The sequence below is a fragment of the Ochotona curzoniae genome, unplaced genomic scaffold, assembly GCF_017591425.1.
Source record: "Ochotona curzoniae isolate NIBS_2020 unplaced genomic scaffold, NIBS_Ocur_1.0 patch14, whole genome shotgun sequence".
NCBI classification, from domain to species: domain Eukaryota; kingdom Metazoa; phylum Chordata; class Mammalia; order Lagomorpha; family Ochotonidae; genus Ochotona; species Ochotona curzoniae.
In genome coordinates this window covers 1,205,553-1,230,651 of record NW_024466684.1, presented here as the reverse complement: position 1 = coordinate 1,230,651, position 25,099 = coordinate 1,205,553, and the positions used below count along the sequence as shown (strand labels likewise).

The following is a 25,099-nucleotide window of genomic DNA, read 5'->3' as shown; positions in this document are numbered from 1 at the left end:
TATGGAATTATCATGAAAGGGCAAGCACATTTCAGGTGTAAGCAACTTCAGAAAGAAATTATCTTTGAATTTTAACCTTCTCAACTGTATCATATTCAGCAAAAAAGCTTAATATGACTGCATTGATTCAGAAAACCTAAGCCCACAAATTCTATTAAGTAAAAAAAAGGGGGAGGGCAGAAAATATTCTAATAAAAATGTTCCTAGCACACCAAGTCACAATCAATCTTCAAGTAAACCACATGGCATAACTATCACAATAATTTTTGTAAGTAGGCTGCGTCTTCAAAAGTTCATGGAGGTCCCGGCGGCATGGCCTGGCTGCTAAGGTCCTCGCCTTGAATGCGCAGGGATCATATATGGGCGCTGGTTCTAATCCCGGCAGCTCCACTTCCCTTCCAGCTCCCTGCTTTTGCCCTGGGAAGGCAGTCGAGGATGACTCAAAATCTTTGGAATTCTGCACCCATGTGGAATACCTGGAAGAAGCTCCTAGATCCTGGCTTCACATCGGCATTGCATCGGTCTTTGTGCTCACTTGGGGAGTGAATCATGGGACGGAAGATCTTCCTCTCTGTCTCTCCTCCCCTCTGTATATCTGACTTTCCCATAAAAAAAAAAAAGTCACGGAAACTGGGTATTAGGAAAGCACTATATGTGAATTTAAAAATATTTTTCCCCCAATGAATGTCTTTTAAGGTCATTTTCCCCAAAATTTCTGAGTTAGTAGTTTTCTAAGCTAGTAGTTTTACATTACTAAATGAAGCATAATCAAAATGTCACATAAAACTTCCCATTTGCATTTTAATTTAAAATAATAGTGCTGTACCTCTGAAGCATCTCCATAATTGAGTGAATCCATTTTTTCTGAGAGTCAGGAATTACCATTTGTGTACTGGTTATTGCAATATCAATAACACACGTTCCAGGAGCTGAAAAGAAGCTATCCTCTTCTTCATTTTCTTCTGTTATCAACCCAGCTTCTCCATCTCCAAAGACAACTGCTGAACTTCGTTGAACTTTCTTATACTAAAAATGGAAAGAAACATGTTTTGTCAGCCAAAGTGCCCCAAGATAACTTTTACTATGTAAAAATTGAATTTGGAAAATAAAACAGAATTGGAAATTAAAAAGAATTGGTTCTACTCCTAGAATAGATCATTTGAGGTTTCATTTTGGGCAGAATCCTTACTCAGAAGTTCTCCATGCAGCCCTGGAACCATTACCTTGTCCACAGTAACATCATCGTCATCATCAGACTTACTCTGTCGGCTTACCCGCATGACTTTCTGCAGTAACAAAGTTAGGACCCTTGTTTGGCACAGAGAAGACACTCTATGGATGCTTACTGACTGAATAAGCCAGGACAAAGTTTCCTGTCCTCTGCGTTTACATATTTATATAAACCAGCTCAGTTACCAGGTATTAAGAAATATAATTATATACATGATCACCTGGCAGACGTTGGTGCCTGCACTTCACAATTCTGTACAAAAATTCTCAAATCAAATACCTTATCAGTGTGAGAACAATAGCACGTGTTGATTTATGGTCTTCTTTAGGAAAGTATAATTTCTAACATTACCTGTTTGGCATTTAAAAATACAAATGTTTTTCCTTTGAAGATCTCTTTTCTTTCCTGCCGCCTTAACAGATCAATATTACTATTTCCAATGGCTGGTTCATCAATAGGTGGGTAAAAACTGTAAAAGTTTGTAAAGCATATTGTAGTTACAGACTATTCTGCATGCTATTAAATTTATAAATTTCTGATACCAGAAAAGCATAATTTCCATAAAATCACAACAAGTTCTTTTTAAAGTAAGATTTTTTTTTTTAAGTTGGTACAAAATATCCAAAAACCATCCATGTGCCTTTTCAGGAACTATAGTGAGAGGTACTGCACAGCACAGCAGGACTGGCTTTCAGTTCCTCAGAACAACCAAGGTAGACAATCATAATCAGACACATGGGAAACACACATGACTCAAACAGTTAATGTGAATTGCAAAAGGGTGGAGAGAAAAGATCAAATTCTATCAGTAGCTCGTGTTTACTGGGGAGCCACTCTGTGTTACTAAGGCTCACATTTAGTTCTGTGAACACTACCGTAATATTGTTTCAGAGCATTTTAGAAAAGTTCACAATAGTTTAAAACTTTCTCTAAAGAGTAAAGAACCTATTTTTCTGCTCTTTAATAACATGCTATAATATTTTTTAAACGTCTGGGGAAATGAGAAGAAAGCAAGGAGGAAGTAAAACTGAACAGATAATTCTCAAAATTTCATTAGGCCATTCTTTGAATTCCCTAAGAGATTTTGTTACAGTTGATGCAGCTTGTCTCTTTAGCTCCCGGTAAAACATTTAGCCCAACATAAGGATGACTACAGGGAACAAGACAGGAAGAGGCAATTCACAACATGGACAGTCAATAAATATTTAAGGGTTAACTCTCTTCAGAGAGCAACATCAAACAGGACAATATTGCAATCTTAATGGTGATCAAAGGAGGTAGAGCTGATTTCCCTGCTTCCTCCTTCCAGCTGCCATCTCGCTCTGCCTCCATTTCTCCTTGGCCACACAGAATATGACACATCTCCTAAAGTAAAGCTGAGTCTTGACAGAAAAGTGGAAAATTTATGATAACTTGAAGAATAGTAGCATCTACTCCAATCCATCACAACAAATGCTCTAAGTGTATCCTGAAATTATTTCTGCAAGCCAAAATCTTGGGGGACTGGGTTATCCAGAAGATCACCACAGATTTCACTGACAATATAAAATTCAAGCTACCATGTTAACGCTCATGTTTCTAAGTAACTCTTAAGTTACACAGTTCACTTTGAGCAGTTTATTGTACCTAAGAAAAGAGTTACCTGTAGTTCAGTTCAAAGAATTTAACATTCTCTTTACACTGATCTAGGTTTGTAAAAATATGCATAGAGTTTACCTTTAGCTTTTCCTAACAATACTACGAGAGTTCTAACTATTTCTGAGTCTAGAATATTTGGCTCTTCCACTAAGTATGATGAGGGCAGAATTTTAAAACTTAAAAAAAAAAAGAGAGAAGGAAAGAGAGAGCAGAGCCAGAGCGTTACACTTGGCCTGATTGCAGAAAATGCTAAGAGCCATAAATAAAATAATCATGCTGTCTTAGTAACTGGCACATATTATCCACATATTTATGAAAGACAATCAAGAAATACTTTTTAGCATTTACTTTATATACTTGTATATAATTGTTTATCTCATCTTCAATAAATTTCATTTAACCCACAATAATTCATTTTACTCCTGTCTTGTAAGTTTTTTCAAATACAGCATTTCTCCAAACACACTGAATACAGTGAAATCAATATCCCCAGCCACAACTACTCCCCCAGGACCTGCACAGCTCCCTGTTTCATCAGTGTGCTGGGAACATGTTCCTGCTTTCTCGAACCACTTACTACACTGCTTCTTTACATGATCTCTAAAAGCTTAGCCCAAGGGGCAGCTACAACTTGCAGGTGTGCGGCACAATGTTTTGCCTTGGATTTTAACTGATTATATATGCTGTTCTCTACTAGTACAGACTTCCTAAATGTTCATGTACTGACTGTTTCAGATTGGTGTGTTTATTAGGCCTAAAATCTGACGGCAAGCTAGTGAGGTCAAACTTGTTCCAGTTTCACACTTGCAGGCAATAGAAAGACTGCTGGCTCAGAGACAAAGCAGGCAGCATAAGCATCACTGTTTGTAGGTCACGTCCCTGATCGAGGACCGTGGCAGGATAGACTGTATCTTGTGTGGACTGTGCTACCAGGGAGAGAACACTGACCTTGGGCCTGCCCGTTTCATAACAAGCAGCCAAAAAGCCTGCTGTTTGAGAACAGGCTTGTGTAAAAGGCCTTCAGAATGCTGCATTTTTTTTTTTTTTAGAGATAACCATTATAATCTTTTTATTTTATTTTATTTATTTTTTTAATTTTGACAATCTTTACATATTTAATTGGGGTAAAAAAAAAAGGTTCAAGGCCTAAAGGGGGATATAGAGGAAGAAACCCCACCCAGTTTCCCACCCACCCTAAGTCCCGGATGTGGGGCATGCTCCGAGATACTCGATCGAGTGGTTCCAATAGTTCACCATTCATGGGTCGCTGCCAGTCTCACCACTCCAAGCACCTTGTGGTCATTGAAGAGTCCACTGATTGATAGTCCCTTCTAGAGTCTCCATTTGCCCAGTTTTTTGCTGCCAACAGATAGCTGAGGTTGTTGCTTGACTTGTTCTGTCTTTCCTTGGTTAGGACTCTGAGTCCGGTGTCTCGACTGGGGAGATCCTCAAAGAAATTTTGAGGTATTCCCAGTCCAGATTCCTGCGTGTTCTAGTAAGCATAGGGCCCAGCACAGTCCATTGCCCTGATCAGCTGGTGGTTGCAGTTGCTGGGTTGGTTCTGTCTCCACCCGTGTCCTCTTGTAGTCTGGCCTGGTTCCGCCCTGGACATACTTGGCCCTCGCACGTACCAGTAGGAGCTGCAGCCCAGTCAGGGCGGCCCACAGTAACCCCAACCAGGCCCACCCCCTACCCTGTCTTGCCAATATGTATGGCATACTAGTCCAGTCTGTCCCAAATACCCTTCTGTTCATATACTTGCCAACGGGTGTTGCAACCTACTTCCATCCAACCATCTCATCCAACGGGCCCTAACGGATGTTGTTGGGTGTCTGTCTAGCCACCCCAGCCCCTGACCTAGTTCCCATGCCCTCCCATGGAAGGTGATGACCCAAGAGGGAGGAGCCCACTATTTCCCTCCCAGGTTGCTCCCATTCCAGTTGTACCCTCTCCAGTTGGCCCTGTGATTCAACTCGACATGTCTAACCCTTTGTATCAGCTTCCACCAGCTGATGCTATGACCAAGCCCCAACAACCCTCACCTACTCTGATTGTAGCTTGCACCAGTGGGAATAGTCAGCCCAGCCTGGCTTTCACCCAATCTGGTCCACATGAGGTGCGCAGGTGCTGTGTCCCTGCCTGGTCTGGTCTACCCCCTACCCAGCTCACGCTCCTCAGTGTAAGTTGCTGTTCAGCTAGGGAACCACCCCTTATTCCCCTGTCAGCTCTGCCTCCTCCCTTCCTGGTTCTCACGTGTGCTGGTTGGGTGCTGCGGCTGCATCCGGCTCAGGCTACCTCACCTTGACATTCCAAATTGTGTGCTGCTCTTGTCACGACCGGACCTGGTTCGACCCACACTCTGTTCTGGCGTTCGGATTTACCAGTGGATGACACGAGCAGACTCAGCCTTGTCCGCCCCAACCCATGCCAAATGCATGCCAGTGGGACACTTTCCATGACCTCTTGGCTGTTACCTTCCATGTTTCTTGCGCTGACCTGCGGGGTCTGTGTCCTGCCAGAGGAGTTGCCCGGGCTCCTCCATCAGAACCCCTCCATGTGCCAGGTTTCGTGCATACCAGTGGGTCCATGTGCCAGTTCGCCTCCTGTCCTAGCAGGAACAGTGGCCTTTCCTAACTGGCCATCATCCCATTCTGGTTCTTGCTGTAGGGTGTTTCAGCCCAGCCACGGTTGTCCACACCCCCATATAGCTCGTATATGGCTCAGTTGGGGTTGGGACCTAGCCTAGTCTGTCCCACATCTACCCTGGTACTCCAAAGCGCCAGAAGGTGTTGCGGTCTGGCCCGGCCCGGTATGTCTTTTTCCAGTCCACACTTGTGCCAAGGGAGATGACAACTGTATCCAGACCCGACCGCAGCCCCATCCACCTGTCACGACCCCTGCCTTAGACACCGTGGCTCAACTCTGTGCTTAATGTGGACCAGTTGGAGCCAAAACCAAGCTGGGCATGTCCTGAGCCAGAGTGCTGCATTTTTGGCACACCCCACAAGCTGTGTAAGAATACAGGGTACTCACAAAGGATTGGTCTCCCCGCAGCATCTTACTAAGTAACAGAAAGAGCAATCCACAGTAACAGAGATGCTAAAAATTCAAATAAAGGCAGCTTCCTCTTTCCTAGAGTAGTGTCTTCACACAGAGACAACATTTTATGAACTTCTTCTGGAACACATTGTATCAAAATTAAACAAATTTTTAATGAAGCCTTCTAAAACTCATTTTATCTACACTGATGACAATTCAGGAAAATGAACTATTACAGATCATGTCAGGTATATGAAGTAGTAACTCTGGAGTACTCTGTAGGAAACAGTGAAAAAAGCATACACTGCAGCACTGAACATGACTTTGTTAAAAATTTTATGTTCATTACACACAAGAGTAGTGATCACCTGTTTCAGAAATAAAGGTGTTTATGTAATAAAAAAAAAAAAAAAACACAATGGGCAGGCTCAGTGGCATAGCTAGCCAGTCCTCTACCTGCAGTGCTAGCACCTTATACAGGCACTGGTTCAAGTCCTGGTTGCTCCACTTGTGATCCAGCTCCCTAGTTATGACCTGGGAAAGCAATAGAGAATGGCCCAAGGCCTTGGGACCCTGAACCCACATGGATGACCTGAAAGAACTTTATGGCTCCTAGCTTCGGACTGGCCCAGCTTTGGCTGGCACAGAAACATGAGGAGTGATCCAGTGTGTGTTTGTGTGTGTAACTCTTTCACATACTCACACACACACACACACACAAACAAAACAAAAGCAAAGATACTAAGTATTGGGATCATTGAGATGGTTAACAGGCTAATCATTGGTCTACAGTGCCAGCATCCCATACAGGCACTGGCTCATGATCTGATTGCTCCACTTCCCTGCCCGTGGCCAGGGAAGGCAGCAGAGGATAGTCCAAAGCTTTAGCACCCTGTATCTGCATGAGAGACCTAGATGAAGCTCCTGGCCCCTGGCTTTGCAGCAGCTCACCTCCAAACATTCCACCCAGGGGATGGAAGAACTTTCTCTCTGTGTCTCTCCTCTTTGTAAATCTGTCTTTCAAATCAATCTTCAGGGCTTGGCCTAGTGGCTAAAGTCCTCACTTTGAACGTGCTGGGATCCCATATGGGTGCCGGTTCTAATTCCGGCAGCTCCACTTTCCATCCAGCTCCTTGCCTGTGGCCTGGGAGCCTGTACCCGTGTGGGAGACTTGGAGGAAGTTCCTGGCTCCTGGCTCCGGATCAGCACAGCACCGGCCATTGCGCTCACTTGAGGAGTGAATCATCGGACGGAAGATCTTCCTCTCTGTCTCTCCTCCTCTCTGTACATCTGACTTTGTAATAAAAATAAAATAAATAAAATATAAAATAAATTTTAAAAATAAATCTTCAAAAAAACTGCCTGCCCTTCTTCCTTCCTTCCTTCCTCCTTTCCCTCCCTCCCTCCTTTTTCTTTCTCTCTCTCTCTTTCCCTCCAAGCCTACCAGCATTGGATACTCTTTAGCCAGATCTTCAGATACCCACAAGGTAACATGGCCAGTGTTTCTAGGTTGTTGCACTACTTCAGCGTGCATGCATTTCCCTGGCTCCTCTTGTGGCCACTGTGGAGGGAGTAAGCACCACATTGGGCTGCCAGGGCAGAAGATGAAAGGCCATGCAGATGGGGTTAGGAGGAAAGCAAAGAGCAAGCTACAAAGGAGACTCAGCATCTCAGACAATGTCCACAGAGGCCTGTTGACACTTGTTCTCCAAGTCTCTATCCTTTGCCTACTTCTGCAATCCCCCTGGTGACCATGTCCACACTCAGAACCTCAAAGGATACATGTTAGGCTGAAGGTGACGTCAGAAGAGGATCTGGCGGCCTGGCGCAATGGCTCAGTGGTTAAATCCTTGTTTTGAATGCACAGGGATCTCATATGGGTGACAGTTTGGATCCTGGCTGTTCCACATCCCATCCAGCTCCCTGCATGTGGCCTAGAAAAGCCTTGGAGGATTGCCCAACATCTTAGGACCTGCACCCACATTGGAGACTTGAAAGAAGCTTCTGGCTCCTGGCTTCAGAACGACTCAACTCTAACCACTGTGGTCACGTGGGAATTGGACCAGTGGAATGAAGATCTGTCTCTCTGTTCTCCCTAAATCTGCCTTTCCAATAAAATAAATAAATTTTTGCAAGTGAAGAAAACAAAAAACAAAAAACAAAAAGCAAAGCTACTACCTAGTAACTTCATTCCCATCGTGATGTAGCATAACACATAACCACGATTATGGTGATGCTGATATTAACAAACCTATACCTGTCAGTCCTATAAAAACACAGCACATACATATGTATACAATAAGACATGCTTATGAACATGAACCACTATCTTGCTGCTCTAAAAATAAAATGAGTGGGCCCGGCACAATGGCTCAGAGGTTAAATCCTTGTCTTGTAAGCACTGGTATCCCACATGGGTGCTGATTTGTGTTCCAGCTGTTCCACTTCCCATCCAGCTCCCTGCTTGTGGCCTGGGAAATCAGCAGAGGAAGGCCCAAAGCCTTTGCATCCAGCACCCATCTGGGAGACCCAGAAGAAGCTCCTGGCTCCTGGTTTCAGATCAGCTCAGCTTTGGCTGTTGTAGCCATTTGGGAAGTGAACCAGTAGATGGAAGATCTTTGTCTCTGTCTCTCCCTTTCTCCATAAATCTGATCAGTCTTTTCAATAAAAATAAATCCTTAAAAAATAAAATAAAATTAGTAACACTACAATATGCTGATAAAAATACTTTGGAAATTCTTAACTTGCTTAACACCCTTAAACTTAATGCCATTTTAAATAATCAGTCATTCTATAGAAACAATATAAGCTTGTAAACGTACAATCTGGCCACACTGATGGCTTTTGGGCAGCAGGTTAGGGGTCTAGCAGGTTCCAGGCAGTCACACCGATGGCAGGAAATGTGGGGTGATCCACACCAACAGCCTTTGGTGTCACCAAGAACCCCAGGCTTTCGGGACTGGTTGGTCCCAGACAAGGCAGAATCCACAATCTCAGGGAGCACAGAGTGGGCTGTGTGTCCTAGTGCTGAAACACACAGTGCATGCTGTGCTGCCTGCCCTGAGTCCAGTGCAGAGGAGGGGAGCATGTCCAGGTGCACTCGAATGAGTCAGCCTGCTCCTACAAACCAGCTGAGGTCCTCAGATGCCACCTCAAAGGCAAAAAAGGCCAGAAACTTCTCAGAGTTACTGACAGTAATCTATGGACACAACCAACAGAATCAGCTAAGTTTCCTATGGCTCCTGAGATGTAGCCATTAGGTGAGATGCAGAGAGCTTTCTGAACCCAGGACATGAAGACCTTCACACCTAATCAGTAAGAAGCAGCTACAGAAGATGAGACAAATGTATATCCTCCAGCAGCCCTTAAGAAAAGGGGTTGGAAATCTCTTAGTGGGAGAGTGAAACAGGACACATAAGTAGCAAGCTTAGCATCATCAACTGGAAGCCAAAGCTCCCCTACCTTATGCAATGTGGTCTATCTACTTGTCAATCAGATGGCCCCTTCCCCAGGAGGCAGTCCCCTCACCTGGGACTTGGGGTGGTATCAGGTACCACCCCTCTTTCCAGACTCACAAGAAGTCAGCCAATGGCAAGTGGCACTCTCTCTTCCTCACCCAAGATAACAAGATTAAAGCAGAAAATCTCTTTCCTGCCTTTCCTCTCTCTGTCCACTCTAGCCCTAAGTGTGTGTCTGTGGAGTCCTCATCTTCTAAATAAACTGTATATATATATACACACACATATATACATATACATACACATGTATGTGTATATACATACTTATATATGTGTATATATATGTACATACACACACACACAATTTTATCACATACCCTATAACTCACAGACTTGTATATTTTGAGTAAACAAGCTCTTCTACATAACTGGCTAAAGACATTTACCATGTTGTAACGCTCAGCATTTTGAGTATACAATCTGGAATAAATAATAACATATACTTTCCTTTGTAACCCTAATTCTTACTGCTTTAAATCATCACTAATAATATCCATAAAGAGATCTCCAAGTCTAGTTAGTGGCTCACAAATCGGGCACAATGCCAACAAAGTAAAACAAAATTCTTACGAATCATCCACATTTGGTTGCAATTATCAAAAATCAACATTTCTTTTAACAAGCAAGTAGGATGAGAGCAAGCCATGTGCTCAGGTTTTATAGATGGAATTACTAATCTAGAGCTACTAAACTGTCAGTGCTGATCTCATTTTAAGTGAGGTAACAAAAGCAGTGCCCAGTTTGTCAACATTTACGTGCAAATATGTGGTTCTCAAAGAAGGTTGCTGCACCCCCACTTTCAAAGGTACCTCACCCATGACCCCGACACTGGCACGTGAGCAATGCTGACCTATTTACCATCCTTCAACCGTTTTTTGTTATATATTAGTGGTTAACATCTGTTTCACAGAACTATAGACCAGACTAGGCAGGGCTACAGCACCTGTGCACCTCATGTGGACCAGATCAGGGAAAAACCAGGCTGGGCTGATTATTCCTACTGGTGCAATCTACAATTAGAGTGGGTGAGGGTTGTTGGGGCTTAGCCACAACATCAGCTGGCAGAAACTGGCACTAGGGGCTAGTTCTGTCAAGTTAAACTGCAGAACCACCTGGAGAGTGCATAATCTGAGAATGGGAGTGGCCTGGGAGGGAAATAGTGGGCTCCTCTTTCTTGGGTTACCACCCCCAACAGGAGGGCACAAAAAACTAGGACAGGGGCTGGGATGGCTAGACAGACACGACACACCCAACAACATCCATGAAAGCTGGATAGTTGAGCTGGTTAGATGGAACAAGGTTTCAATACGCATTGACATGTACGAGAGCAGAAGGGGATGTGGGACAGACTGGACTAGTCTGCCACACATACTGGCAAACCAGGGTAGGGGGTGGGCCTGGTTGGGGTTATTGTGGGTCGCTCTGGCTAGGCTGCAGCTCCCACTGGTTTATGTGAGGGCCAAGTATGTGCTGGGCAGAACCAGGCTGGACTGCAAATACCCATTGGTTCCAGTGGAAGACAGGGATGGAAACAGAACCAACCCAGCAACTGCAACCACCAGCTGATTGGGGCGATGGACTGTGCTGGGCCCTGTGCTTGCTAGTACATACAAGAATTTGGTCTGGGAATACCTCAGACAAAGTTTCTTTGGGGATCTCCCCAATCGAGCTTTTGGACTCAGACGCTAACCATCGAATGACAGAGGACAGAGCGGGTTAATCGACCACCTCAGGTGTATGTTGGCAATGAGAATACTGGGCAAACAGAGACTATATGATGGACTATGTCGATCAGTGGAATCTCCAAAGACTGCATCGTGCTTGGAGTGGTGAGAGTGGCAGCAATTCAGAACTGTTGAACTATCAGAACCACTTGAGCAAGACCCTCGTATCATGCCCCACATCTGGGACCTGGGGTGGGTGGGAGACTGGGTGGGGCTTCTCCCTTAAAATCTCCTTTTACATCAGATATATTAAGGAAACAATATGGAACTGATTGTCTTACCCAACTTCCTGCAGTGCTTGAACATTTTACCTTAATTATGTCAAGATTGTCAAAAATAATTTAAAAAAAAAAGCAAAACAAAAAAAAGACTAAGTGAGAAAAAAAAGAATCTTTCATTACGTACTAACAGAAAGATTTTCATTAACATGGAACACATACACACAAAAACAACATGGAACACAGCAACTATCACATCTAGCATTAAAGAGAGTTAACCGAAAGTCAATGCACTCATCTTTTCTGTCATATGTTAATTAGAAACACATAACGTACCTTTCTATGTGTGGAGGTTGTTTCTCGGACTGAACTGCTTGGAGAAATTCAGTAAAATACTCTGGCTTTACAATGGGGCATCCACAAATGAGTGCACAAATCATGTAAAAGGAAGAAAGCACAGGTGAATATATATATAGTCATTATGATACCTTCTTCTAAAGAAAAACTCTGCTATAAACTACAAAGATGCCTTTCTAATAATTGCTTCCTTTCCTTTTCCCAAGTTCACAAATGAAGTCACAATCTGTAAAACAGAAGTTCATATTTGGTCAGTTTTATATCACAAAGCAGAACTATTCAATTATCAGAAGCCATGACACGGTAGTCCTTTGGGATAGGCAGAATAACAGAAAGACTTTAAAAATCCATTCCAACTTAAAAAAAAGTTAGAAGAAATCTAACCCATCCTGCAGAGGCAATACACATTAAGAAATAAATGGAAATTTCTTTGGAGCCTTACTGCTTTCAGAAGGAGTAAGAGTATAGAATAAAGCCTCTTCAACACAGTAAGTCAAGGAGCAACTGGTTAGGCTCAGTGGAAGCTGATGCACACATAAAGAGAGAACAAAACTGTGAACTAACGTGAATCAAGCTATCAGCCTCAAGTAACACACATCCACAAACTCAGAAAGGACTAGAAAATACTACTGTGGGCAATTAAAAGAAGAAAGAGCTGGCATATTCTAGGAAATAATCCAACTACACAGTTTATACATATGTTTTCAATAATGCAGGCGTTAGGAGCGACCAGATTGAGGGTATCTCTAAAGACTGGAATCTGACAGATCCCAACTTCCTATGTGAATGAGATCATCCAAATGCAACATAGAGTATTTAAGTTCAATCAACACAGGACTGAATAAAACTCCAACACATGCGATTCCAGGCAAAGCACTTAATTGCTCCAAGCTTCAATTTGCTCTTCAAAATATAAAAGCTGAACTAAACACTCCTCAGGTTTCCCTCTGGTTCTAACATTCAATAATCTAAACAAAACAAAACAAAACCAAGGGAAAACCTATAAGCCTAAATATACTTTGGGAAAGAGGACCAACAAATAATATAATGACCAGGGTTTATTTTGATTTTTTTTTTTTCAGTATGTGATCAGAAACACCAAAGAAGAAACGCTGCACACTCCATGGTGGTGTCTCTAATGGTGGTCATTAGCATGTCAGGTACTAGAAGTGTCCAGCTCTGAGGACTTGGCAAAATCTCCTAAGACAATCAAAGCATCTTTGACCTTATTTCAGGCCTTCTAAACCCATGTATCATTACCTATTCCATTTAAGTAACTTAATATCTTAAGGGGGATTATGCTGAGCTAACATTGAAACATCAGGTCCCCATGCATATGAATGCATACAAATGTTTTATGAATCTATTACCTGTGAGTTTATGAACATGAGTATTTTTTAAATAAGTCATGTTGCAGAAGCTATAAAATCAATGTCCTAAATTTTCCAAGATGGAACTATCTTTGTTCAGGGGTACCTTTCCCATGGTACATGTTTAACTTCAGGTTCAATCTGGGCAACAAGCCTTTCTCTTTGACAGCTACTTCATACACATATATGTATAAACATAAGAGCCATTTATGTATAAATTAGAATATAACACTAATATTTAATTAATTATAACAAAAGGCTTTTGCATCTTCAAACACAGGAACCAAAGTATTTGTTGCTTTTCAGCCTAAAACAATCCCACATATCTTTGGCACCACCAGCCTGTTTAATGAATCGCCTCTCGATGCCATTCTTCAATTACCTTTGGATATATCAAATTGGATGAAGATGCAAAATCTGAAAATATACCAAAATACATCACTGCTTTAATGACTAGTCAGCATCTTTGGAAGGTACATATCTATACATCTCAGGGCTTTAAAGATACAGCAAAGAAATCTTTGTGTGATTACAGCTTAACTGAGGGAGCATGAGACCATGAGACAATGTCAGAGACTGGAGGAAGACAATCTGACAGAAGAGACACATGGTGCTAACTCTGTGCTGTGGTGAGTTCACTCAAGGTCCCAGAACTTGTTTTCATATGGGAACACAGTTCAACTTACTTCCATGGTGACTTTCACTGACATCATGACAAGGTGAGTACATTCTTTTGTCCAGCTGTTCACAGTGAGTCCTCCAAGTTGCAACACAGCTTGATTTAGAGCAGTTTTCCCAGACACATCTAAACAAGAAGAACAGGCAACCAAAGGTTCATACTCTACCCTGTGAATGACAATAAAGTTATGTTATCACAGTTACAAAGACTTTACAACTTTACAATACTTTACAACTTTAAGCTTACAACATATTATTCGTTTAATTTTGACACATTATAAATTTTTTAAAAAATTACACTGCATGATTTCAACTGATTGACTGATCATCTTCAATTCGTACAGCACAGTTTCTCCTTCCAACGACGTACTCAGTGCCAGTCAAAACTCTGTACGGTTCTAAGAGGAATCAAATAATGAGACACAAACACATATACATAAATGTGTACATTATGTAGGATAAAATTCATGATATTTCAAGAAAACATTTAGTTTGTTATTTAAATGTGAATCAGTTTTACCTATATTAAACTCACATTTTCTATTAAGCCCTTACTGAGGAATAACAAAAGATCACCTAAATTAATGCAAGGGCATTCCATGTATCTTAAGGAGGAACAACAGTGAAAGGAATGAATACTTTCCCAAGTGATAAATTTACTGAAATCCTAAGTAAAGTTTCAATATGAACTTGACTGGAGCTTCCATTCACTGCTTCACTCCCCAAATGGTCAGAACACTGGAGCTGTGCCGATCCAAAGGCAGCAGCCAGGATTTCCTCCATGTCTCCCACGTGAGTGCAGGGTCCCAAGGCTTTAGGCCATACTTGACTGATTTCCCAGGCCACAAGCAGGGAGCTGGATGGGAAGTGGAGCTGCTGGAATAAGGACTCGTGCCCATATGGGATCCCAGTGCTAACAGTAGAGGATTAGCTAGTTGAGGCATCACACCAGCCCCTATTCTATTTTTTTTTTACTCACTTATTTGGGGACTGGAATACACATTCTGACTCATTGCCCAAACATCCAGGGTATCTGAGCCCAGGACTCAAGCTAGGTCTGCCCACAGGTGGCAGTAACTCAACTCTGAGCTGTGGCCAAGGGTGCACTTTAGCCAACAGCTGGAGACAGGCTGAACAGGACTCCCAGGCTAGCCCTGCTACACAGTGCCAAATGTCTGCACTTAGCAGTGCTATCCCCGTAACAGATGGCTAAGTCTCAGCCTGTCACCTACACAGACCAGGTCCTGCAGGGCAAATGCCTTCTCACTGCACACTCAAACCAGGCCAACAGTGAGCTGCAACTAACCAATCCCGCTGTTTCTGGAAGTCACCTCCTACCGTCTGATGGACTGTTGGGTACTGCTCTCTCAACCTCCACTGGCTCGGGCCACACCTTGATTCATGAAGCCTTTCCTCAGGTATGCTGTGTCCAACTCAACTTGTCTCAGGTCTGTCTTCTTTCCACACATCCATAGGAACCCTGAGAACCACGAGACAAATTGAAATCTTTATGGTCTGGCCTTGCACTGGTGCAAGTTCATAGGGATGCCTGTATTGGTGTTTACAAAAGTCCTTCAGAGGCCAGATCATATTAATTCTGTTTGCAGTGCTGGCATCGCATGTGGGCACTGGTTCAACTCCAAGCTGCTCCACTTCCCAACCAGCTCCCTGCTTCTGGCTGGGAAAGCAGTGGAGCATGACCCAAGTTTCCTGCACCCCTATATACACATGGGAGACAAGACGAAGCTTCTGGCTCCCAGCTTTGCACTGGTCCAGCTCTGGCCATGGAGGCCATCCCGAGAATGGAAGACTTCTCTGTCTTTCCTGCTTTCACTCAAGTGAAATTAAGAAATCTTCTTTTTTTTATTTTAATCCTCTTACATAGCCAGTCAAGACTGCCTCTCTAGAGACCCTTTTTTTCCCAATCACAATTGAACACCCTGAGCACACAGGTAATCACGGCTTTCCTGGCTTACCCTTTCTTTTATCAGCCAATAAGGACCACAAACAGCAGGCAGGCAACTAGCAACTTCCACTAAGGAAGTGCAGACACACAAGAAAGGGGCGAAGTGAAGTGGCCTGGCTTTTGCTGCAGCTCCCCTGGGACACCAGCATCCCAGGTTTGTGCAGGGGGTCCAGCCCCAGCACCGCCAAGGCACACTGTGACAGACAGCAACTGAGGCCCTTGCATCCTGGGGTTCCTGGCTTGGGCCTGACCAGCCCCAGTGTTGGACACATCTAGGCCAGTGAACTCGGAGATGCAAGATTCTGGTCTTTTCAAAAAAAGTCTGGGCTGTCCCCTCTGGCTGACACCACGGAAACGCGTCTGAAACAACAGACAGCTGCTCCGTGCACCGGTTTCTCCTCAGCCACCTCAGCCAGGGCTCAGGGAAGGGCCAGCCGCCCCACCGCCCATGCCCACTGCACAGCGCCGGGGTCCCACGGCCACTGCACAGCGCGGGACAGGGCCGGGCGTCCACCCGCCCAACCCCGGGGCCGAGGACAGCCGGCCTTCCCCGCCACGGCGCAGCCGGGACCACCACGCGCGTGCCCGACCCCCGGTTTCCTTCCCGTTCCGCCGTGCGCCGGAAGGTAAGGGGAACGGACCGGAAGCGACCCTCCCCGACTTCCTTCCCCGCGTTGGCGATCCTCCGAACCCGGGCCCTCTGTCCCTTCCCTGTCCTTACCTCGGGCTGGGCCCGCGGCCGGGAGGAGCTTCCACATGGGCCCTGCTGCCGGCCGACGCGACCGGCGCCAGCCCGCCTGCCAGCCGCCCGAGCTGCGGGGCGAGCGCTCCCGGGCCGCGCGAGCCTCTGTGCTGCCGGCGGGATGCAGCGGGCGTGCGGCCAGGGCGCGGGGCCGCCACCTGCTGGGGAGCCAGGAACAGCGCTGTCTACAAGTTCACCAGGTACTTGTTGGCAAGAATTGCAGAGAGAGTCCACTAAGAAAAAGCTCTGAGAAAAACTTTGCAATGTTATTTGCTATACGTTTAATAAAATTAATGCAAAATCAATCAAGGAAAAGAAAAGATGTGTTTTGGCCAAGTATTTTTGGAGACCATTGGAATGTGATTCCAGTTGACTGCTGTCCAGTTTTGGTTTATGTCAACTCTTAAGAGTTAAGTCCAGCAGGAAATTGTCTCCTACTAGACAAAAATAATTGTGGTAAATAACTGACAAATTTGAAAAAAGGAAAAGAAACTGGATGCCTATATTGTTGTAGTGCCACTTTGGTAGAGTCTGACTTATGTGACTTGCCTGTCAGAAGCCTGTTCAGAAGGCATTTTTTGGTATTGCCTTTTGTGCATTTTATTATGAAAATGCTGCAGTCATATTTAGTGAAAAAAGATCTGAATTATTGCTTATAATAGAAATAAAAGCAAGCATTGGTTGCTTAAACTGGTTTCTCATGTCCAACCAGAGAAAGAGAACTTCAGTTAAGGTAAGATAAGTAAATGCACACACATGCACCATATATACTTTTTTGAGGGGAAGGGGTAGCTAAAAGGAAATCAATTGTATGTAATACTTTAATAAATTCCTAAAATATTTGACAACTGACATTTTCATTTTGGAAATTCAACTAAATCTAAAAGCATTGTAAAGTTACTATGGTTATAAAGGAATAAGAAATTGAAATGATCTCTGTTTTTTTTTATAACATGTAGAGCTGCTATTTTACTACTTGGGGAATGGGAAGTGAAAATTGGACCCTGGAGGGTTTCTACATGCTTTCATCACTTCTCTTTTAGAGAATATTAAAACATCCAGTGTTAACTGGAGTAAAACAATTACTAAGTACCATCAGCAAGGAAAGTCTTGAGTTTGTTAGCATTGTGACCTCCGGGAAGGAGAGATGTTGAGGGTGTTGAGAACAGTGCTTTTCCATGTGTCTGGTCTCTGACCCAAGTTATACGCACAAACAGAAGCTATGAGCTTTCAGGGCACACACTGCTTTAAATGTATAATGCAACTTGCTGCCAGAACCAGATGTGTTGAGGAAAGAAAACAAAACCACCTCCTTTCTGTAGCCATTAAACTCAAGTTTACTGTTCTAACAAGTTTGTATTTTATTTTGCATAGCCACACATCTGCTTATTTAAAAAAATACTTACACTTTGGTAGTAATGGTTCAGTACAAGCGAGTAATACAGCTTAATGTCTCTGTGTCCTAATTCTAAGTGTTCTTTTATTCCAGGTCTTATAGAGCAGATAAGACATCTATAAGTTCATTTTTTGAAATATATTGTAAAATAATAAAAAAGTAACATAATTTTAAAATAAAATTGCAGAGAGAGCTGCTGCCCTGTGGTTCCCGAAAGGCTCAAAGACCAGGGCTGGACCAGGCCCAAGTCAGGAACTTCATCAGGGTCTGCCTTGAGGGTGGTAGGGCCCAAGCACTGGGGCCGTCTTCCAGCTGCTTTGGAAAGATTTTTTTGTTTAATCAACAACATGAGGACGTTGTTGATTGATGCATTAAGATACCCCATGCATTTGGATTTCCTTAGTTGCAATGATTCATTTGTGTGGATCCCTAAGGAGAGTGTTAGCAGTGAGGATGATGGTTTCATGCCAACGTAACTCCTTGAGATTTTCTTTTTCAAATTCAAGTCAACTTACCCTAACTTCTCTATTTCATATTACGCTCTCATCTAATCATACATGAAGTATGGGTAGTCTGCCACTATGTCAACTTTTTCCTGTTTCAGGTTGGTTTAAGGTCTCCTAATGTATCATCATCTAACTGCAACTCTCATCTTTTCTTCAAGCCAGGACACCTCCAACTACTTGAGAACACACGTGTGATGGTGTAATTTCTGCTTTTCTGAAAGAACTCGGAGGAGACTTGATAGAGGAGCTTGGAGAACATCTCCGTCAGGACACAGTCCCTGCAGGTAAGCACAAGAACCAAGGCAGGGAGCAGCCCAGCCCAGGCCCAATTACAATACCCACCAGTATACCTGTGGTTCAGATATGGGGGCAGGCCAGGCTGGACCCGTTCTTGGCACCCACTGGCAGAGCTGAGAACCAGGGCAGGGTGCAGGACAGGCCTAGTCAGGCTGTAACAGCAGCCAGTTCACATTTAGGGTTGTGACTGAGGGCTGGCTAGGCTAGGCGAGGCTGCAGTACCCACCAGCATGAGCTGGAATTAGGCACACAACATGCCAGGCCAGGCTGCAGCATCAGCTGACGAATGCCAAGATTAGGCAGGCAATGCCATACCAGGCTGCAGCACCCGCCAGTGCATGTGAGACCAGGGAGAGGTGGGTTAGCGTGATAGGGTGGCAGCAGGGGTTCCTACTGGTGGGAGTGAGAACTGGGACTGAGGGCAGACCAGGCCAGACCAATACCCATAGGGCTGCATGTGAGCTGGGAAAGGCAGCAAGGCCGGGTGACTATAAACACTGTGCATGCATGAGCCAGAAGAAGTGCAGGCTGCCCGGGCTTTGCCACAGTGTCAGGGCTGGCAAATGCTGGGACTAGGGGCAACTCCTGTCAAGCTAGACTACAGAACCACCAGGAGAGTGCAGGATCTCCCAGTAGGGAAACTGTGGGCTCCTCTCTAATGAGCTGTGACTCCCACAGGTAAGCATGAGAAGCAGGGCTGCAGGCGGGACTGTCTGGCCAAGCAGTGGCATCTACTGGGATGAGTGTGGGCTGATAACAGTGTTTGTTGGGTTGAACTAGGCTAAAAGGCCCATTGATGTATACAAGAGCTAAATGGATGTGTGTCAGACAGGACCAGTCTGCTGCACATAGTGAGAAGTACATTGATGGTGATTTTGGGGGGGTCACTCTGACTAGGCTACAGTTCCTGCTGGTATGTTTGAGGATCAAATGTGTAGTGGGCTGGGTTGGGCTGGATGAAGCATCCATTCTTTAGTGTAAGAGATGGGCTTGACACAGAACTGACCCAGCACAGCCTGATGTGTTGTCAGACTAAGCCAGACCCTGTACTGGCAAGCACACACAGAGTCAGGTCTGGGTTCAGCAGAGATGAAGTCTCTGTGGGATTCACCCAACTGAACCACTGCACTCCGAATTCCAACCGTGTGTTGAATCCTAGGACCAGTGGACTGACTGTGGAGTGCAAGTATCAGAAGTGGGCCTCCACAATAGCTAAGGCAGAGCAGTGGATGGCATACCCAGGTGCATATGGAGGATATGCCAGTCCACTGGGAAGTGCAGTGGACATCTGCTACCACAGCAGAGGAAGGAGGGTAAAGCAAACTGTACAACTAGCCCAGCCAAGTGTTGACAGCATATATCTGGGCAAATGGAAACTCTAACGTGGACTGAGTCAGCCAATGGTCCTTGGATGGATTGTCTCATCCTTGAAGCAACAAAACTGACAGCATTTCAAAACTATTGAAACCACTTGAGCACAACCTTCAGAGCATGCTTCCCTTTGGGAGCCTGGTATGATATTGGGTGGCCATTCCCCACCCCAGGTACTGAGGCAGTTGGAAGGCTGAGTGCAGCTTCTCTTCTCATCTCCTCCCTTGCTCCCAGATACAGGAGGAAGAAAAGGAAACTTGGAAACAATGATCTCACCCACTTTCCCCTAACCCTCAATCCTTCCCACCCCCAATCAACTCTGTAAACATCACCATTTAAAAAAAAATGTGATTTAGGGAGCTAGCACTTAACATAGTGGCTAACATAGTGACCTCCTTCCAACATCAGAGTGCTTGCTTGCTGGCTTCATCTCTTGAGTCAGAATTGCTGCCAGTGCAGACGCTGGGACAGAGGGATGCTACTTAGGTTTTTCTTTCCTTCCATTCTTTCTTCGTTTCTCTCTCCTTCTTTCTTTCTTTCTTTCTTTGGCATTGTTTTCATTTTGTTGTTGGATATCTTCAGGTTTTTCTTTAGTGTTTTTTAAAATTTTCATTGCTAATCTCTTTTAATCCTTACATTTGTGCCAGGGTGTATATGTATGTATGTATTTTTGAAAGAAATTATTTTACTTGGAAAGGTAGAGTTACATAGAGTTTCCATTCGAAATGGCTGCAGTGGCCAGAGCTGGGCCATTGTGAAGCTGGGAGCTAGGAACTCCTTCCTCGTCTCCCACATGGGTGCAGGTTCCCAAAGACTTGGGCCATTCTCCATTGCTTTCTCAGTCACTGGGTTGGGAAGTGAAGCAGCCAGGACATGAGCCAGTGCCCATATGGGATGCCAGTGCTGCAGCAGAGGATCAGCCTGCTTCACTGCTCCCGCCCCTGTGTGTATTTCTGTAGCTACTGTGACTGGGATTGTTCTCATCAAGTTCTTTCTCAGCCAAGAAAGAGCCTGTTGGCCTATCAAAATACTACTGGAGTAATTCAAAACAGTTTGACAAGAACTGGTATTAGCTGTTTCTTGGAGGTTTGGGAGAAGTCATTAGTGAAGGCATTTGGTCCTGAGCTATTGCATTACCAGTTATTTGTTCTAGTGTTCTATGTCTTTGTGACTCAACTTTGGTAAATTACATGTTCTCGCAGATTTATCAGTTTCTTTCAAATTTCCTGATTTGTGGGTATATGTTCTTAATAGTTCTGACTGATTCTATTTCTGTAGCAACCATTGTTTTCTCTTTTGTGTCTCATTCAAGTGATTTTTAAAAAAAGATTAATTGTATGTATTTGAAATGAAGAGTGACAGAGAGAGTGGCCAAGATGAAGAGATCTTCCATCCCATCTACTTGTTAACTCTCCCAGTGGCTGTAAAAGCTGAGCCTGGCCAGACCTAAGACAGGAGCCAGTCTTTTTTAATGTCTTGAGATTTGTTTATTTTTCTACTGTATGATCAGTCTTAGTGTTCTATGTGCTGATGAAAAGGATGTGCATTCTACAAGTGTGAGGTGGGATAGTGTACAAGGATGTTGGGTCCAAATGGTCTATGTGTGTATTGTGTTTGTTATTTGTTCGTTGACTTTTTTGTCTTGTTGAATTGTTCATAGATGAAAGTGGAGTTTGAATTAGCCCATTATTATTACTGCTTAAGTCTCCTTTAGGATCTACTAAACTTGTGTTTATACAATGGTGCTCTTGCATTAGCTGTGTATGTATTTTCAATGGTCATATTGTCTGTTAAACTGATCTCTTTACCATTATGTAGGATCATGGTCTCTTTTAACAATTTTTGTCTTAAAGTTTATTTTATCTACTATAAGCCTGGTGAATCCCTGCTCACTTTCAATTTCCATTAACATGGAGTATCTTTTTTTTTTTTTTTAGGATGTATTTACTTTTGGGCAAGTCATGGTTTCAAAACAGCTAAATTCCTCACCTTTAACACGTCTGGATCGCACATGGGCACCAGTTCTAATCCTGGCTGCTGCACTTCCCAACCAGCTCCCTTCTTGTGGCCTGGGAAAGCAGTTGAGGATGGCTCAACGCCTCTGGAACCTACACCCCCATCGGAGACCTGGAGGAAATTTCTGGCTCCTGGCTTCGAGTTGGCACAGCTACAGCCATTGTGATCACTTGGGCAGTGAATCATCGGACAGAAGATCTTCCTCTCTGCTTCTTCTCCTCTCTCTATATATGACTTTGCAATACAAATGAAGAAATCAAAACAAAAAAGATTTTTGCTTTTTATTGGAAAGTCAGATTTACAAAGAGAAGGAGAGACAAAGATCTTCCATCTGTTGGTTCACTCCCCAAGTGGCGACAGTTGGCCATCCTCAACTACAAGCCGCTTAATAGGAAGTGGAACACCCAGGATATGAACCAGCACCCATGTGGGATCCAGGTGCATGCAAAGTAAGGACTTTAGCTACTAGGCTACCATGCTGGGCTTATTAACTTTTCGCATTCTTTCACTTGCACTCTATTTTAACTGATGAAGTTTGTTTCTTGTAGGCAGCCTTTGCATATTACTGGGTCCTTTTATTATTTTTTAAAATTCATTCATCTAATCTGTGTTTCTCAGAATTGAGTCCATTTGCATCCAGTGTACAATTACTTGGTAATGAGTTGGTCCTGGTTTTTTTTCTTAATTTCTTGTTTTTTCAAATGTTTGTTGTTGTTTTCCTGTAGAAGTCACATTTTCACAATGAAAGTAGCCTGTTTGCTTTATTTTTTTTTTAAAGATTCATTTATTGGAAAGTCAGATATACAGAGAGGAGGAGAGACAGAGAGGAAGATCTTCTGTCTGATAATTCACTCCCCAAGTGAGCACAACGGCCAGTGCTATGCTGATCCAAAGCCAGGATCCAGGAACTTCTTCCGGGTATCCCACGTGGGTGCAGAGTCCCAAGTCTTGTGCTGTCCTCAGTTGCTTTCCCAGGCCACAAGCAGGGAGCTGGTTGGAAAGTGGAGCTGCCAGGATTAGAACTGGCGCCCATATGGGATCCCAGCGTGTACAAGGTGAGGTCTTTAGCCACTAGGCCACACTGCTGGGCCCGTCTGTTTGCTTTTGTATACAATATTTCCTTAATTATCCTTTGTAATTCTGATTGGATAGTGATAAAAAAATCTTTATATTGTGTTTGTTTTATAAAGTATTTCACTTCATTCATGAAACAAAACTTCACTGGAAACGTATTTTTGGTTGATAGGTTTTAATTTTTTTAATTTCAAAACAGATTTTCTCTCCATTCTTTTCTGGTCTTTTAAGTTTTCTGTTGAGAACTCTGCTGTCAGTTTAATGAGTTCATTTAAAAATCACACAGTTTATAATTCCATGTGCTGTGCGTTTGAAAGTTTCACTATATCATAATAAGGGTTTTTTTTCTGTTCATGTTCCTTCGAGATTCTCTCAGCTTCATATATGTGGGTTTCCATATATTCCAAATTGAAGCTTTCCTCTGTTGTGTCATTGAATGGGTTCTTTCATTTTTAAAGATTTTATTTGTTGGTTTGAAAGGAAGAGACAGAGAGAGCTTCCACAAACTGGTTTGCTCCCCAAATTGCCACAATAAAAGCCAGAACCCAGAACTCCATCTAGATTTTCCACATAAGTGGAACGGAACTAAAAGTGGAGTAGTTAGGAGTTGAATCAGCTCCTGTATTGGATGTGTCACATGTAGCACACCAGCACCCGACTAGGTTTTCTGAGCCACTCTTTTTTTTTGTTTGGGGGAGACTTCCAAAATTTAAATATTGACTTGTGTAGAGTAGTTAAGAGATATCACGCACTGTTGCATTCCTTTTTACCAATATTTCAAAAGATACCTTCAAGTTCAGCTGTTCTTTCTTCTGCTTGATCTGAAGACTTTTTCACACTGTGTCGCCCCCTCTCACTTATTTTTCTTTAAAATTTATTTATTGTACTTGAAAAAGTTACACAGAGAGAGTGAGGTCGAAAGAGAGAGATGTCTCCTATAGGTTGATTCATTCTCCAAATGGCCACAATGGCAGAGCTCGGCTAGGCCAGAGTCAAGAGCCAGGAGTTTCCTTTGGATCTCCCAGGTCATCTTCCGTTGGTTTGCCAAGTACATAGGCTAGGTAGCCAAGACTTGACCTGGTGCCCGTAGGAGATGCCTGCATGGCAGTCTGATCCTAGGTGCTAGAATACCAGCCCCAACAGTTCTATTTTTAACTTTGACTTATTGAGTTCTTCCATTCCTAATATTTCTATTCATTCCTTTTCAGTCTCATTCTCTTTGCTGAATTTCTTATTCAAACCATATACTGATTCCTAATTTTGTTTAACTGTGTACTGGTATTCTCTTCTGTCTGTTGGAATAACCTTATAATGATTCCTTTGACTTTTTTCTGAGGAGTCATTAATTTATTTGAAAGAGAGTGAGACAGAGAGAAAGAATACTGAGATCTTCCACTCACTGATTGATTCCCCAGATGGCCATGGCAGTCAGGGCTGAGCCTGCACAGTCATGAGCTTCCTCCAGGCCCCCCACAATGCCAGTGTCACACACAGTGGCTTAACCCGTTGTATCACAGCATCAGCCTCCCCTTTGAATTCTTCTGCATTTCATCTGTTTCTCCTCATGTTTAGCTGCTAGTCTACAACACAGGGCCGAGGATTGCAAAAAAAAAAAATTGTTTTTTTTTTTTTTTAACAGGAATGGGAAATTGTGAGTGTTCAGGGTCTAAAATCTTTACAGAAAACTTTACCTGTGCATGCACCCCTGCTGCCCACAGCAGAGCTCTAAGCAGACCGTGGCCTGGAGACACATTGAGACTCATTTGCTGACCCAGGGTGAATCTTTGGAACCACTGTGGTTTAAATGCTCCTCCTACATTCTGGTGTGAGACCAGGCAGGCTCCCAATCACTGCCCTGAGAGAATGCTTCTGCTCAGCCAACCCAGAGAATTGGGGATGAGCCCCAACACAGCCCAGCTCTCCTGTCTGCAAGTTATCAAAACCCATGTGTCCATCAG

General features: G+C 43.6%; 1 protein-coding gene and 1 pseudogene across 1 annotated transcript in view; one reads left to right on the top strand and one right to left on the bottom strand.

Moving 5' to 3' along the window:
- LOC121166444 (nibrin-like) overlaps nt 1-25,099 on the bottom strand; it is a 178,917-nt gene that overhangs the window by 2,518 nt on the left and 151,300 nt on the right. Inside the window, exons 6-7 of the mRNA XM_040995565.1 lie at nt 1,583-1,700; nt 827-1,026 (exon numbers count right to left, since the gene is read on the bottom strand). Coding sequence (XP_040851499.1) covers nt 827-1,026; nt 1,583-1,700 — 318 coding nt within the window. The remainder of the gene's footprint in view (nt 1-826; nt 1,027-1,582; nt 1,701-25,099) is intronic.
- Nucleotides 1-25,099, top strand: part of LOC121166446 — a 1,182,205-nt pseudogene that overhangs the window by 1,112,353 nt on the left and 44,753 nt on the right.